General features: G+C 41.4%; 1 protein-coding gene across 1 annotated transcript in view; it reads right to left on the bottom strand.

Moving 5' to 3' along the window:
- The window catches only part of IRAG2 (inositol 1,4,5-triphosphate receptor associated 2), a 67223-nt gene that overhangs the window by 6899 nt on the left and 46098 nt on the right, over positions 1-14226 (bottom strand). The window contains exons 25-33 of the mRNA XM_087935614.1: positions 13604-13641; positions 13458-13519; positions 12170-12289; positions 10501-10561; positions 9350-9377; positions 8170-8310; positions 7082-7213; positions 3698-3845; positions 1816-1853 (exon numbers count right to left, since the gene is read on the bottom strand). Coding sequence (XP_087791740.1) covers positions 1816-1853; positions 3698-3845; positions 7082-7213; positions 8170-8310; positions 9350-9377; positions 10501-10561; positions 12170-12289; positions 13458-13519; positions 13604-13641 — 768 coding nt within the window. The remainder of the gene's footprint in view (positions 1-1815; positions 1854-3697; positions 3846-7081; positions 7214-8169; positions 8311-9349; positions 9378-10500; positions 10562-12169; positions 12290-13457; positions 13520-13603; positions 13642-14226) is intronic.

Raw genomic sequence — 14226 nt, 5'->3', positions numbered from 1 at the left:
TCAGCAACTAATAAAATGTGATCTGTATTTTTCCATTGACAAAAACCGACGATCAAAACGACGTTACAAATATTTAACAGTCTCCAAAGAAATATATGGTTCAGACTACCATATATTCATTATTTCAAGGGTGTTTTTTTTTTAAAAAAAATCCACCGGTTGATATGACATATGTGGTCATCTTAATGGCTGCAGAAACTCAATTATGAGCGGCATTTGTAATTTGACTCGCAGGGTCAATATTGGTAATTCAAGCTGTAATTTTGTCCACATTTAAGTTAAGAATGATTTTAGAGAGAGATTTAGGCTAGGAATTGGTTGGCAAATGAATAAATAGCACAGGTAAAAGGCTAAAGCAACGCACAGACGCTTTTCTTGATATATATATTTTTTAATTCTTACGACCAACTAGAATTTCCTGCTTAATTAATATACATTTTCTTTCAAAGTCCTACAGGTCAGGTTATTTAGCGCATCTTCCCTCCTTTCCCCAAATCACCAAATTTAGTTCTGATCTTAGTAAAGCAGTGAAAGTGGATCATTCTCAATTGCAGGATCCAATCTGGGTCAGACACCGGGACCCAAAATTTACTCTTCCAGGATGGTGGAGCCCATCCTCAGGGAGTTTCTCTCTAGCAGAGTGCGCGTTTTGGGCTATTCTATGTGTGTGGTGTATCTAAGGCGCCTGGTTGTGTGTGGCCATTTAGTTGTTGATTGGAGTATTGATGGCCAATCAACAACTAAAAAGCCACACACAACCAGGCACCATATAAATGCCACACACAAAATAGCCCAAAACACACACACTGCTAGGGAGAAGTTGCCTGAGTATGGGCTGCAGCACGCGTCCAAAAGTTCAGAAGACTAAATCTCCAGTCCCAATGATTGGATCCTGCAATATTATCCCAGGACACACATATTTGCCTTCATTCGTGATTCTCAACTGCATCTAAAGGTTCACCAGAAATATGAATTCAAATCTGGAGCACAAATACACGCTCCAGATTAGGATTATGATCCCATCCTTCCAGTGAGGGAGTGTGCAAAGAAACTGTATTTCAAAGTAGCTTAAGTAATTCATGATCGACATGGAAATTGCAACTTTTTCACGTTTCAAGATGAACATTTCAGATACCTTTCTGAAATCCAGCTGGCTGCTTTGTTTGATTTACCAGCAATGTGGGATTTGATAACCAACGAGCATATTACATGTGTTTTGAACATACCCATCTCAATTTGGAAATACTTTTTTTTGAAACCGGAATGAAATGTCATAAAGACATTTTAATCTGCATGAACTATTTATGTACCATTTTATATTCGTCTGTTTACTTCAGTCAGTTATGCAGAAAATGAAGTATCAAGCTCTCCAAGTTGGGAATTCGGTTCTGTGATTCCCTGAAAATCATGGACACTGTTCTTGAGTTTTGACCACATATTAATTGCATATTAATTACAATACCCACTATCACCATTCTCGTGAACTAAAACCTTGAAAGACCACAAATACAGAATTCTGTTTAGCATTAAGAGTAGCAAACTGAAACAAACAAACAAACAACAAACAAAAAAGAGAGATTGAATTGAAAAGAACTGACCACAAAATAGTACAAGCTCGAGGTATTTTGCAAGAAAACGTTACCAATTTTCAGGGACATAAGTGGAAATTTCAGGACTCAGTTTATGCATTTTGCAAGGCTGCAAAAGGGAGGGAAAAAAAAGAAACTGCAAGGGGAAAAGAAAGCATCACAATCTGATTGCGAAGGCAGGGCAGAGCGCAGTGTGCATGAAGCAAAACGCTTGCAACGTGTGTACCTTGATAGAACCTGAGAGTTTTCTAATTGAAGAGTCATCTGAAAGTACAAGGGAAGTGGAAGAATATACATTAATCAGGGAAGCAAGGAACTTCAATAAAACTAGAAGAGGGAGTTGTAGGACAGTGATTTCTGTAGCTTAGCCTGGATTTGGGGGAGTTAATTGTTAATTGTTGAAGATGTCCAGAGTGGGATCGCTTCTTCTATTGCTGAGCCCATACCCATTTGTTTGCCTTTCCTTGGGTGCCCCTATCTGGCATGGTGAGTGAAGACCAAGAGTTTTGAAGATCAGCCACAAATCTTCCCCACCATGAGATCTGCCCCAACAAGTGGACTCTTGTTTTTCCTTGAAGACATTTCGCCTCTCATCCAAGAAAATTCTTCAGTTGTGACTGAATGGTGGAGAATGAATGGGTTTATATTCCTTGCAGTCATCTGGTCGTTAGCACAAATAATCCTCCAAGTGGCCTCAATGACTCTCAGAAAGAGTGCTAACGACCCGATGACTGTAAGAATAGAAATCCTGCTGTTATCTTAACAGCAGCGAGGATTATATTCGCACAATATTGGGAAAATGAAGATATATCATGAGGTGAAGACATAGTCAAGAAGATACTAGATTGCAGAAATAGATAGATTGATAATTGAAAATTAAGAGGAAAGGGGACGCAGAATATTATCAAACATGGAATTTATTTTACCGATGGTTGGAAAAAGGGGGTGGAGACTAAGAATGTAATTTGTATTGTTAAGCCAATTTAAATACTCGGACAACACGATGTTTATTAAGCACCAAGAAATGTACGTATTTAATAGAAAATCAATTTAAAAAAAAGAATATAAACCCTTCCATTTCCCACAATCCAGTCAGAACGGAAGAAGCTTCTTGGATGAGAAGAGAAACATATTTAAGGAAAATCAAAGCAATTCCAGTTGCCTTTTGAAAAAAGCACCTTTGGGACAACCATGACCTGGATGATTGAGAATCTCCATGGTCATACAACACCAAGAAGGTCCCCATGAACAGACAAAAACCCGGTAAGGAGGAAGTAGGTCCAAGATATTTGCAAAGCTCAGGTCAAGAAGATGGCTACAAACTGTGACCTTACCCCTTTTTATAGACAATTTGCATTAAAAGGGGTGGGGTTTTGATTGCATGATTGTTTCTATCTTGACCCTCCCCTGCAGACAGCTCTGGAGTTACAACTCAGAAAAAAAAAAATATCATGTATTAGGAAGCACTATAAGCCCTTTTCGCTTAGCCCTGGTCAAAATCAACTTAGTTGGGTTGATGGATGGGGCCGTGTTTCATAGAAAAGGTCTGGGATGATCACATAATCATGGGAATAGCAGAAGGAGGCACCACTGAGCCGCGGTGGCGCAGTGGTTAAGAGTGCAGTACTTGCAGGCTACTTCCGCTGCCTGCCGGCTGCCTGAAATTTGGCAGTTCAATTCTCACCAGGCTCAAGGTGGACTCAGCTTTCCATCCTTCCGAGGTGGGTCAAATGAGGACCCAGATTGTTGGGGGCAAGAGGCTGACTCTGTAAACCACTTAAGAGAGGGCTGTGAAGCGCTATTGCTATTGCCTGATTTGAGCCTAGGCCAGACACGTGGCATTCGTGGACTTCCACGCAGTCAGCCTACTCAGCATCTGATTATTTAGATGAGGAGCCTCCAAACTTAGCAACTTTAAGACTTGTGGTCTTCAACTCCCAGAGTTCCCCAGCCCAGCTGGGCTGAGGAACTCTGGGAGTTGAAGTCCACAAGTCTTAAAGTTGCTAAGTTTGGAGGCCCCCGATTTAGATCACCAATCTTGCCCTGGAGAGAAAAGGCAGGGAAGATGATGCAGCCACCGTTTCAGTCCACATCACCTTGGCTGTTACCTCGGTCCCCCAGAGAGCTGAAGGACTTCTCATTCTGGAGTAATAGCTCCTTCAGCTCTTCCAGTTCTGCGTGCTCTCTTGCGTATGTACGCTTTAAGTTTTCCACGTGCTGAATCATCACTTCTACTGCCTTACTGACCCGGCTTTCCTACGGAACAAAAAGTAGGGAAGGACAGAAGGCAACTGGTGGCGGCTTCGTCGACGGCTTCATTGGAGGGGGGGAAAAAAGTGGGCTTATATAAGCACGATAACACATCAAGCGACCCATCTTCTTCTGAGCAAAAGAATTCAACGACTGGGTACCAAAGTCACCCCCAAGTACTCTGGTTATTGTTCAAACTCAGCCAGGACTCCAGAAAAGGTGGAATAAGTCAAATGGGCTAATTTTGGGGTGGCCATGCAGGGATTGGCTAATTTAGGGACGACCATAAAAAATTACAGGTCACCCTCAAGTTACAACCACAACTGAGCCCCAAAATTTATGTTGCTAAGTGAGACATTTGTTAAAGGAATTGGTCCCATTGGCCGACTGTTCTTGCCACATTTGTTAAGTGAACCACTGCAGTTGTTAACTGAGCAACCCTGTTGTTAAGTGAATCTGGCTTCCCCATCAGACGGTCACAAAAGGTGGATCACAGACAGGACCCTGGGGCACAGAAACCATCATAAATGTGAATCAGTGAATCAAGCAGACGAATATAAATCGTGTGACCGCGGGGATGGATGCCGCAAGGGTTGTGTGAAAAATGGTCACTTTTTTCAGTGCCAAACGGTCACTAAGTGAACTGTTGTAAGCTGAGGACTATCTGTAGAAAGAAGCAACTTCCAAGGATCCAGGATGTTGTGGTTCGCCGGCAGGCTGTGCAGATGGCAGAGGAACTGGACAGTGGGGAAGAACAGGGACCAGTCAGGGAGTCTGGAGAGGACTCGGATGAGGATCCTGCGTCTGATGCAGAGATGGGGCCAGGCCCATTTGGGAGTGGGGTGTTGCCTCCGGAGCCTCTGGAGTCTGGCAGCAGCGAGGCAGAGGAACAAGGGGAGCCTGTTCCCAGTGCGCGTGTGCTCAGAGCTGCTAGAAGGCAAGAGCAGCTAAGACAAAAAGGGTGACTCGGGAGCAAGGATTGGAGGTGACTGCCCCTCCCCTAAGGTATAAAGTAGGTGCAAAGGTAGAGAAACCTTTGCAGGAAGCAAAGTCATTCACTCTGTTCGGATTAAACCTGAAGCTCTGTGTGGACTTTGTACTTCGGTTGTTCTTTTACAGTTAATTTGGCACTTTAGTTGTTGTCAGCAATTCAAAGGAGAGAAAGGTGGGTGCTTATCTCGAGAGATTGTTTGGGACTCATTACAGGCTGGGAATGCACATAATTCCCAGCGTTGAAATAAAACAAGAGTTGCTTGGACTAAGCGGTGTACTTAATTATGGTCTCAGGAAGCCTTGGTCAGAACACAGGATTGCAAACAAACTCAGTAAGTATTGGACTCTTAACAACACACCTGGCAACTAGTTGTGATTTATGATGCTCTGTTGCAGGGGTCTCCAATGCCCAGGCTTTGGCCCACTACGGGCTATGGCCTATTCAGAACTGGGCTGCATGAGCGACTGGCCAGAGTGCACATTCGCAAGTTAACTTATGTGAGCAGAGGGCCTGTGGGCACTTGCACACATGTGTGGCGGCCTGTTACTTGTTATGACCCAGTTTCCTTCTACACACACACACACACACACACACACACACACACACACACACACACACACACAGAGCTGGGCTGCCAAGCCACAAAGGTTTGGGGACCACTGATCTCCTGGATTCTGTAACCACATTGAAGGAGAGATGGGTCAATGTTATCAGGTTGGACAAGGGTGCCACATAACTTTTAAGGAAAAGAATATGGTGGCAAGGTATGTAGAAGCAGGAATTTAGTGCCAACCACTTGCTAAAGAATTCTTGTTCCTTTGTGGAGGAGTAAGAATGAAGGACACCTTGTTTCGCTCGGTCAAGGAATGTGTGTCTCAATGAAAAACTGGCAAATTCCACCTATTGTATGTTACAACTTTTCCACACACCAAGAGTGAAGGCTGCACCAATGCTAAAGGAGCACCTCTACTTGAGACACATTGTCTTGAATATTGTCTTGAAGGAATTGATATTACAAATAAGCAGCTCATCCTTTCAAACTTCAGAAAAAAAATAAGATTTTGAGAGGCCAGAATGATTTTTCAGGCAAAATGTTACCTAGAATATTTAGATTGAAGAGCGTTTGGGTAAGATAAAAAGCTTCTTCACAACTTAAAACATCAACTAAAACATTGTTAAGAACTGTGCATGATTCATCTCCAGAACTTCCCAATCACATTAGACTAAGTCTAGTATCTAAAATTCTTTGAAAATAGCTCTACTATATCCAACAATGCTTGGATTGCTCTAGTAAATCAGGATTAAAACTATCATCAACGCAATACAGAGAACAATAAAGGCAATAAATGCCTTTACGGATTGTGTGATGTAACATCAGCCACAAAGGTTGCATCACAAATGCCTTTGCAGATTTATTCAAACGTGTAGAGATTCAACTTGCTCTTTTGAATCAGTGAGGATTCAACTTTTTTTTTCCACCTCAAGAATATTAAATCCTTAAGTTGTTTTTCCTTTTCCTTATCTTGTTGGTTCACATTTCTTTCTGACTAACTTCTCTGCTGCCTTGCTTCACAAGCTTTCAAAATTCCACCATCATTTACAAACAGAATTTGCTAAGAAAGGGTTTTTCCCGAACAGTGTTTCTTCAAGTCTGGCAACTTTAAAATGGGTGGACTTCAACTCCAAGAATTCCAGTCATCCATGCTGACTGGGGAATTCTGGCAGCTGAAGTCCACCCATCTTAAAATTGCCAAGCTTGGGAAACGTTATTCTAGAATCTATTTTCAAAGAACTTTTCATTCGATCCTAGCAGTCTAGACTTCCAACCTCCTGTCAACTCAACCAAGGGTAAGGAATTCCCAATTCTGCACATATATTTTTTCTGCATGGTTATTTGAAAGAACACCACACCTATAAAACCCAGCCAGGTGGCACAATCTTCCATGTATTCATAATCATGTTTATACTTATACCTGTTATCTAATACTTGCTTGACAAGATAAATAAATAAATAAATAAAATCTAACCAAGTCTGCCAGATGTTGACTAGCTAAGTGAAGCCTGATTTATCATTGTGAAGGAGACAAGGAAATCCCAGAAATGTAGGTTGGTTTTGGGTGTTAACCCCTGCCTTCCCCACATGTGGGCATTGGAAAAAGACAGCGGGTGGATCCATGAAGTGACCAGGATCAAGCTCAGCTTGAAGAAGACCTTTTGATTCTTTACAATTTTGGATCAGGCAACCTACCTGATGAACAGCTCCCAGCATTTCTGCTTTGCTGGCGATTCTGGTGGCATGCTGATTCAGCAGGTCCAGGCTCTTCTGCAGCTTCTTAACTATCTCCTGCACCTGGTTATCTTCACTTAGGGAGGCTAAAGACTGAACAAAGAACATCCAGGATGTGCGTGAAGACAAACGTTGTACTCTACACCAATGAAGAAACAACGAATGGGACAAATCTTCTGCCAAACATTTAACTCCAAAAATGATTTTGTTAAACCCTTTATTTTCAACAGGAGTGAAACTGCCATGTGTATCGATAAGCCAACCCACATGCAGTACAGAGAAATATCTTTGTCTGTGAGATTTGCATAACCATGTCTCCAAAGCAATCTAAATTGCTATTGTTTAATGAATGTCTATTCTACCTCTTCTCGGGAACTCAAGGGTGGGACCTCTTTTCATTTTGTCACAATTCTGTAAGCCAGGTTGGGCTGAGAGAACAGACTGACTCACAGCTTATGGGGCTGAAGATGGTCCAGTACCTTCACAATTACCACCACAGTGGTTCTTGGGCTGAGAGACAAGCCCGATGTCTCTAGGGAGCTTCTAGATACCAGCGACTGAGTTTTCCTTCTCTTAGTCCAAAACCTTCACCGTTGTCCCCCACTAGCTCATACTATCCTGGTCTCCTTGGGAGAATCAGCTTCCTTTTGGGTCCTTTTGGTTCAGACTTACTGTGTTTCCCCGAAAATAAGACCAGATCTTATATTAATTTTTGCTCCAAAAGACGCACTAAGGCTAATTTTCCAGTTAGGTTTTATTTTCAGGGAAATACAGTATTAAAGGCATCCATCTGGCCGACAATCTTAACTGGGGCTTATTTTGGGGATAGGGCTTATATTACGAACATTCTAAAAACCATGCAAGGGCTTATTTTCTGATTAGGTCTTCTTTTCAGGCAAATACAGTAGATACAGGACATTGGCTGCTGTCCGTTACTCTCCCACTTTAAGAATGGACAGAGCTGAGAAAGACTGATCTAGAAGTTAGGTCTGCCTTCAGCCTCTGAAGCAACAGATGTATATAACAGAACCTATCTCCCTCCTTCTTACATCAAGTAGTTTCAAGGCGCCGGTAATTTCTTTCCTCAGGCTCCCTTCCGCGAGATCCCGAGATCGTTCTTCAAGCCTGACTCTTTTCTCCAAAGTAAAGAGGTCACATTTGAATCCAAGAGACAGCCGTAGAAATTCTGCCTGGAAAACAGAAGAGGAGCAAACATCCTTACTAGGCAGATTACCAGCTGGTTAATCTCTCTCTGGGAAAAAAAATAAAAATAAATAAAATATGTTATTGCTTCCAGCAGGAAGAAATATTAAGTTGAACTCTGGATGATCTTGGGCCTAGAAAAAAAGGAGAAACTTTCTGACAGTGAGAACAATCAACCAATCTTCAGAAGTGGTGGGTGCTCCACCACTGGAGGTTTTTAAGAAAAGACTGGACTACCACTTGTCTGAAATGGTATAGGGCCTCCTGCTTGAGCAGTGGGTTGGACTAGATGATCTATAAGATCCCTTCCAACTCTGTTATTCTATATCTGGGTGGCAATGCAGGACATGCCAAATGTTTCAGTTCAAACCACTTTGATACTGAAATAATCTACATATAACGTAAAACCATCGTTTGGAGTGTGAAACCAGCTGTTTCAAGCACACTCCAAACTTTTTGACTTTTGAATGCTGGTCTGCTCTTGAAACAGAGGCATTTGGGATACAACACATATTCAACAACTGGGGAGGCTCTTTTCACACTTACAGTGGCTGGGTTGCACTCCGAAAAGTAGTTTTATGCTCAAAATCATTTTGAACATGGTTAATTTAATAAGCAATAGATGGCACTAGTGCCCAAAGTAATTATTTGTTTCACTTATTTACATTCAGTTAAACACTAATCCTCCCAGTTAATTCAACACTGAGAGTTTCCTTAACCTATTTCCTGTTTGTTAGATCATGAATTCCAATGGTCCAAACCTACCTCAAATTGAGAAAGTATCATACTGACATAGGATTTAGGTAGATGGAGCTAGGAAGCTCAAATTAACATCCTGTCTCCAGTTAACCAGGTCCTATCCTGCTACCTTGTTCTTAGGAAATACTGGCAGATGCTCAGACTAAAAGCATGGACTCTTCACACCCAAAATCCTGCTTCTCCTGCCCCTCTCCTGGAAACACAGCTAAAAAGTAGGAAGACATACCAAGAGGAGGTAGAAAAAGCAACAAATACGCCTATGCTTACCTCCACTTCTTTCTCATTGGGAGAGCCACTGAAATGAGAAGAACAAAAGAAATTATATTACTAGAGACACAGGACTGAAATATCATTTCCTAAGGCCTTCACAGATAAACTTCAAGTTCCTAATTTAAGAACCATCCTGGCCAGAAGGTGTGGAGTCCCAGCACCAACACAACTCAAGTGGGTTGGGGACCTCACAAGGTGGAACAAGGTCTACTCTAAGGGAACTTCTGCAGACCAATCCTTACGCCATCAGGCAGAGGACAAACTGCTGAAGTTTTAGTTGAACTGACCCAGAATGGCACATCAACCAAAGCACAGAATATGGAGTTTTAGAGTAATATTTTTTTAAAAAGGAGTCCTTGTGGATTTTATTCCCTTAATTGCTGACTCTAGGGGGCGGTGCTCATTTCCATTGCAAGACCATTGAGCCAGTGCATCCAAAGACATTTCCACGGTCATGCAGCCAGCCTGACATCATGGAGCACTGTGACCTTCCCCCTGTAGTGGTATCTATTTATCTACTCGCATTTGCATGCTTTCAAACTGCTAAGTTGACAGGAGCTGGGGCGAGAACGGGAACTCACCCATCACATGGCACTCAGGTCTCAAACCCTCAGTCACGAGTCCTTGAGTGACCACAAGAGATCTAAATCTAGCCCACCTTAACTCCCACGATTTCCCCTTGACCGTTAGTAGCTCAGATTCCTGTAGACAGCTTAAACTTCCAATAAATCTTTATACTCATTTGAACTGCCTGAATCTCCTAGTTTCCCCAGCACCCGATGGTTACACTAACTTAACTTAAGTGGTTTGCTTAACAATTGTGGCAAGAAAGGTCATAAAATGGGGGCAAACTCAGTTAACTCGCTTAGCAACATAGACGTTGGGCTCAATTGGGGTCGTAAGTCGAGGACTATCTATATTTCCCACAAATATTCCAGACAAATGAGAGGCTTGTTCTACCAGAGGGGCAAGAAGTTGGGGTGAGCTTGATGTTCTCTGCATTCATTGAAACTGAACAGGGGCGTGCGTAGGACGTATCAAGGTATACTCCAGAAAAGAAACAGGCTAAAAAATGGGCACATTGTTGTAAGTCGCCATCTTGACTTTTTCCCCATAACCCGAGTGTATTTCTGAAAACAGATACTTACTTATTCTGGTTCTTTTGGCACATGAGGCTGCTTGACAGATCCTGACATGAAGATGAATCACCTGCCAAAGAAGAGGAGTCACAGGTATTGGTCAGGTTGTTTTCTGAGGATGCTCTCCTAGGGCTCATTTGCATGAGTGGAAAACTTCAAAAAAAAAAAACCCCAAACCTCCCAGAAAGCTCAGATCAGACCCATTCAACCAGGCCAGACTGTTTTGTTTGTCTCATTGCAGAACTCCTTTGGGGCCTTCAAAGACTACCACTTTTATTGAGGGGGGGAGGGATTATTTAAGAGGATGTCCCAAAGGTGCTTTCTCCAAAAAGGCAACTGGACTTTCCAAGTGTTTTTCTTTGAAAATGTTTCGCTTCTCATCCAAGAAGCTTCGTTTTGGAAATAAAACATTTTTAAAGAAAAACAAAACATCCAAGGAAGTCAGTTGCCTTTTGGAAAAAAAGCACCCTTGACCTGGATGATTGAGAATTTCCATACGTACTTAAGAGGATGGCAATGTCAAAAATAAAATAACTAATAACTGAGGATCAAAGAATTGAAGGGACAATTTAGGCTGTAAGATAGAATCCCTTGTTCAATGTAGGTTAGAGTTAGAAAAAAAAATAGAGATTCAGTCATACAGTGATTATCCTGTCCAAGTTAAAGACAAGGCTGGTTTTACATGCTGTATGAAACCTTCTTGAGATGTTTGTTTAATGTGATCTTGTCAGAGTATATTCATTAACTGGCAGAGACATGGTTAACAAAGTAAGCATGGCGACAGACCAGCCAATGGGATCTGACTGCCTGGGTGTGGTTTGGCTCCTTGTACTTTGCTGAAAAGTGAAAGAGAAACTAACTTGCTTGCTTGCTGATAAACTAGAGTTCTGCTCTGTAACATGTCTGTTTCTGTTTGTGTTTGCTTTTAACCTTTCCACGTTGGAAGAAATTACTGGTATTGTACATTTACTTATTTTATATAAAAGGAAGTTTAGTGAATCCTGCTGAGTCAGTCATCTGTGTGTTTTCTGGATTTGAATTTTGCTGCAAACTCCTAACAGATCTATTTATGGAGGTTTCAATCAATCAGGTTATGGTTATCCCAAAGGTGCTTTTCCCAAAAGGCAACTGGACTTTCTTGCTTTTTTCCTTGAAAACATTTCGCTTCTCATTCAAGAAGCTTCTTCAGTTCTGCATGAATGGTGGGGAATGGAAGGATTTATATGCTTTGTGGTCATCCAATCCTTTTGACAGTCCCTGAAAGTTTGACACACCCATTTGCACTCTGATTTTCAGGTGACACTGAAGATACAGACAAAACCCCAAGTGGCCTCAATGGCTCTCAAAGAGAACTAATGACCAATTCTCAGAGAGAAGTGCTAACAACCAGATGAATGCAAAGTGTATAAATCTGTCCATTCCCTTCCATTCAGTCAGAACTGAAGAAGCTTCTTGGAGGAGAAGCGAAATGTTTTCAGGGAAAAATAAACCAAGAAAGTCCAGTCGCCTTTAGCGTGATCTGTTAAGTCAGTCCCTGTGACTTGTAAGCCATGGCTTAATGCAAAGTGTGAACCCAGCCCACTTTGGCTTCATCCAAATCCAATGAATACTTGTGGCCTTACTTGCTTCCTGCTTGCCAAGAGTTTCATGTGCCTGAAAAAAAGAATAATGATAATACCAGTCTTGTTGCTGGAGGCATCTTCTATAGCTTCCTCTTTTGAAGCAACCGTTGCTTCCCGCAACGGTAAAGCAGAGAGATGTGTTTTCCCCTCTGGTTCCAGTAGTGTAGAGTCCGTATCTATAAAGGCAGAAGACAAGGGGAAAAAATGCTAATATAATTGTCAGCTCAGATCCCTCGGGTGTTTGAAGATTTTCATACGTTCCAATAGATGAAAAACCAGCCTTCTGTTGAGCAGACATAACTTGATGGCTTTCAACCATATTTCTGAGCCTCTCTCCGTTCACCACTCAAATTCTTTGGTTGTGAAGGAAATGAAATGCTAGTTAGGAAAATAAAATATATTTAGTTATTTATTGGTGCAGAAAAAGCCAGATCTGGATTCACACTGTAATCTGTTGGAAGATCAGAGATATTTTTTTTTATTGAACAATCACAGCCAACATTTCTTTCTGACGATATCACTCACTGATCATGAGTTATCATTCTGGGATCATTGTCGTTCGCTGCAAAAACCCACAAAAATTGGAAATGTTCTTTGCTTTACTTACCACTCCTCTCTATCAGGCAATCAGAATAGTGCTGGAAAGGACCTTCAAGGTCTTCTAGTCCAACCCCCTACTCAAGCAGGAGATACTATATCATTTCAGACAGGTGGTTGTCCAGTCTTTTCTTAAAAACCTCCAGTGATGAAGCACCCACAACTTCTGGTGGCAAGTTGTTCCACTGGTTAATTGTTCTGGTTGTTAGGAAATTTCTCCTTAGTCCCAGGTTGCTTCTCTCCTTCATTGAGTTTCCATCCATTGCTTCTTGTCCTGCCTTCTGGTACTTTGGAAAATAAGTTAACTCCCCCTCTTCTTTGTGGCAGCCCCTCAAATACTGGGATACTGCTATCATAATCCTCCCTAGTCCTTCTTTTCTCTATACTAGCCATACCCAATTCCTGCAACTGTTCTTCATATGGTTTTGTCTCCAGGCCTTTAATGATCTTAGTTGCTCTTTTTTGCACTTTTTCCAAAGTTTTTTTTTCGTAATGTGGTGACCAAAACTGGATACAGTTTTCCAGCTGTGACCTTACAAAGATTTTATAAAGCGGTGCTAATACTTCACATGATTTTGATTCTATACTTCTATTTATACAACCAAGGTCTATATTAGCCTTTCTGGCAGCTGCAGCACATTACTGGCTCATGTTTAAGCGATTGTCCACTAAGACTCCAAGGTCCCTCTCACATCTATTGGTTTGGAGCAAGGTTTCGCCTCATCTGTACTTGTACCTTCAACATACCTTGTGATTCTTTAGTGCCTTCTGTGGCGGAGACAAAAGTTTCTTTGGATGAAGTTAGTTCACTGGGAAAAAGAACGAGAGATGAGTGTACAATCCAATAGCAGAAAAACAAGGTGGATTGTAAAATGGATAGATTTTTCTCTCACCTGAATAAAGTGTCTGGTAACGCTTCAACATCACTCTCCTTGGAAAAAAAAAAGATGAAACATCTTAGTATTTATAGCCAAACAAAAAACATTGGAAGCATTTATTTTTATACATGTAAAAAATGAGACCTTGGAACATTTCCTTGAGCCTGTCTTGTGTTTGTGATTTGATGACCTTATATATTGTCAGGTGCAAATAACCAGGAGTATTTGTTGAGTTCAAAGCACAGAAGAGTTCATTATTGTTAGCTATGTACAAGAATCTGGCCAGCTAAGTTAAATTGGTACTAGATAAAGAGCTACAGAATTCATGGTGGGCTGGACTTGAATCTCTTGTGGCTGTGCGAAGGCTCCAAACTAATGACATGTTTAACTTTGCCTTCCAGCTCAGCCTGCTCATCTTCTACAATAAATTCTATTAATAATATAATCTATAAACTACCAGATCAATTCCATAAATAAATAAACAAATTAGATCAGGCTGGGACCTAAGTTATTTAGGAAAAACACAGCGATGGACTATTTGATTATGCATCTTTCTTGCGGCTAATGTTATTTCCATAGACATTTGCTTTGGAACAAACTCTACTGTTCCATTTGGTTTATTTCAAAAACAGCTGTTC

The sequence above is a fragment of the Pseudonaja textilis genome, chromosome 5 (assembly GCF_049901715.1).
Source record: "Pseudonaja textilis isolate UNSWEBS1 chromosome 5, rPseTex1.2, whole genome shotgun sequence".
Taxonomy (NCBI): Eukaryota; Metazoa; Chordata; class Lepidosauria; order Squamata; family Elapidae; genus Pseudonaja; species Pseudonaja textilis.
The sequence above is the reverse complement of the archived record's forward strand: the minus strand, read 5'-3'. Positions and strand labels throughout refer to the sequence as shown.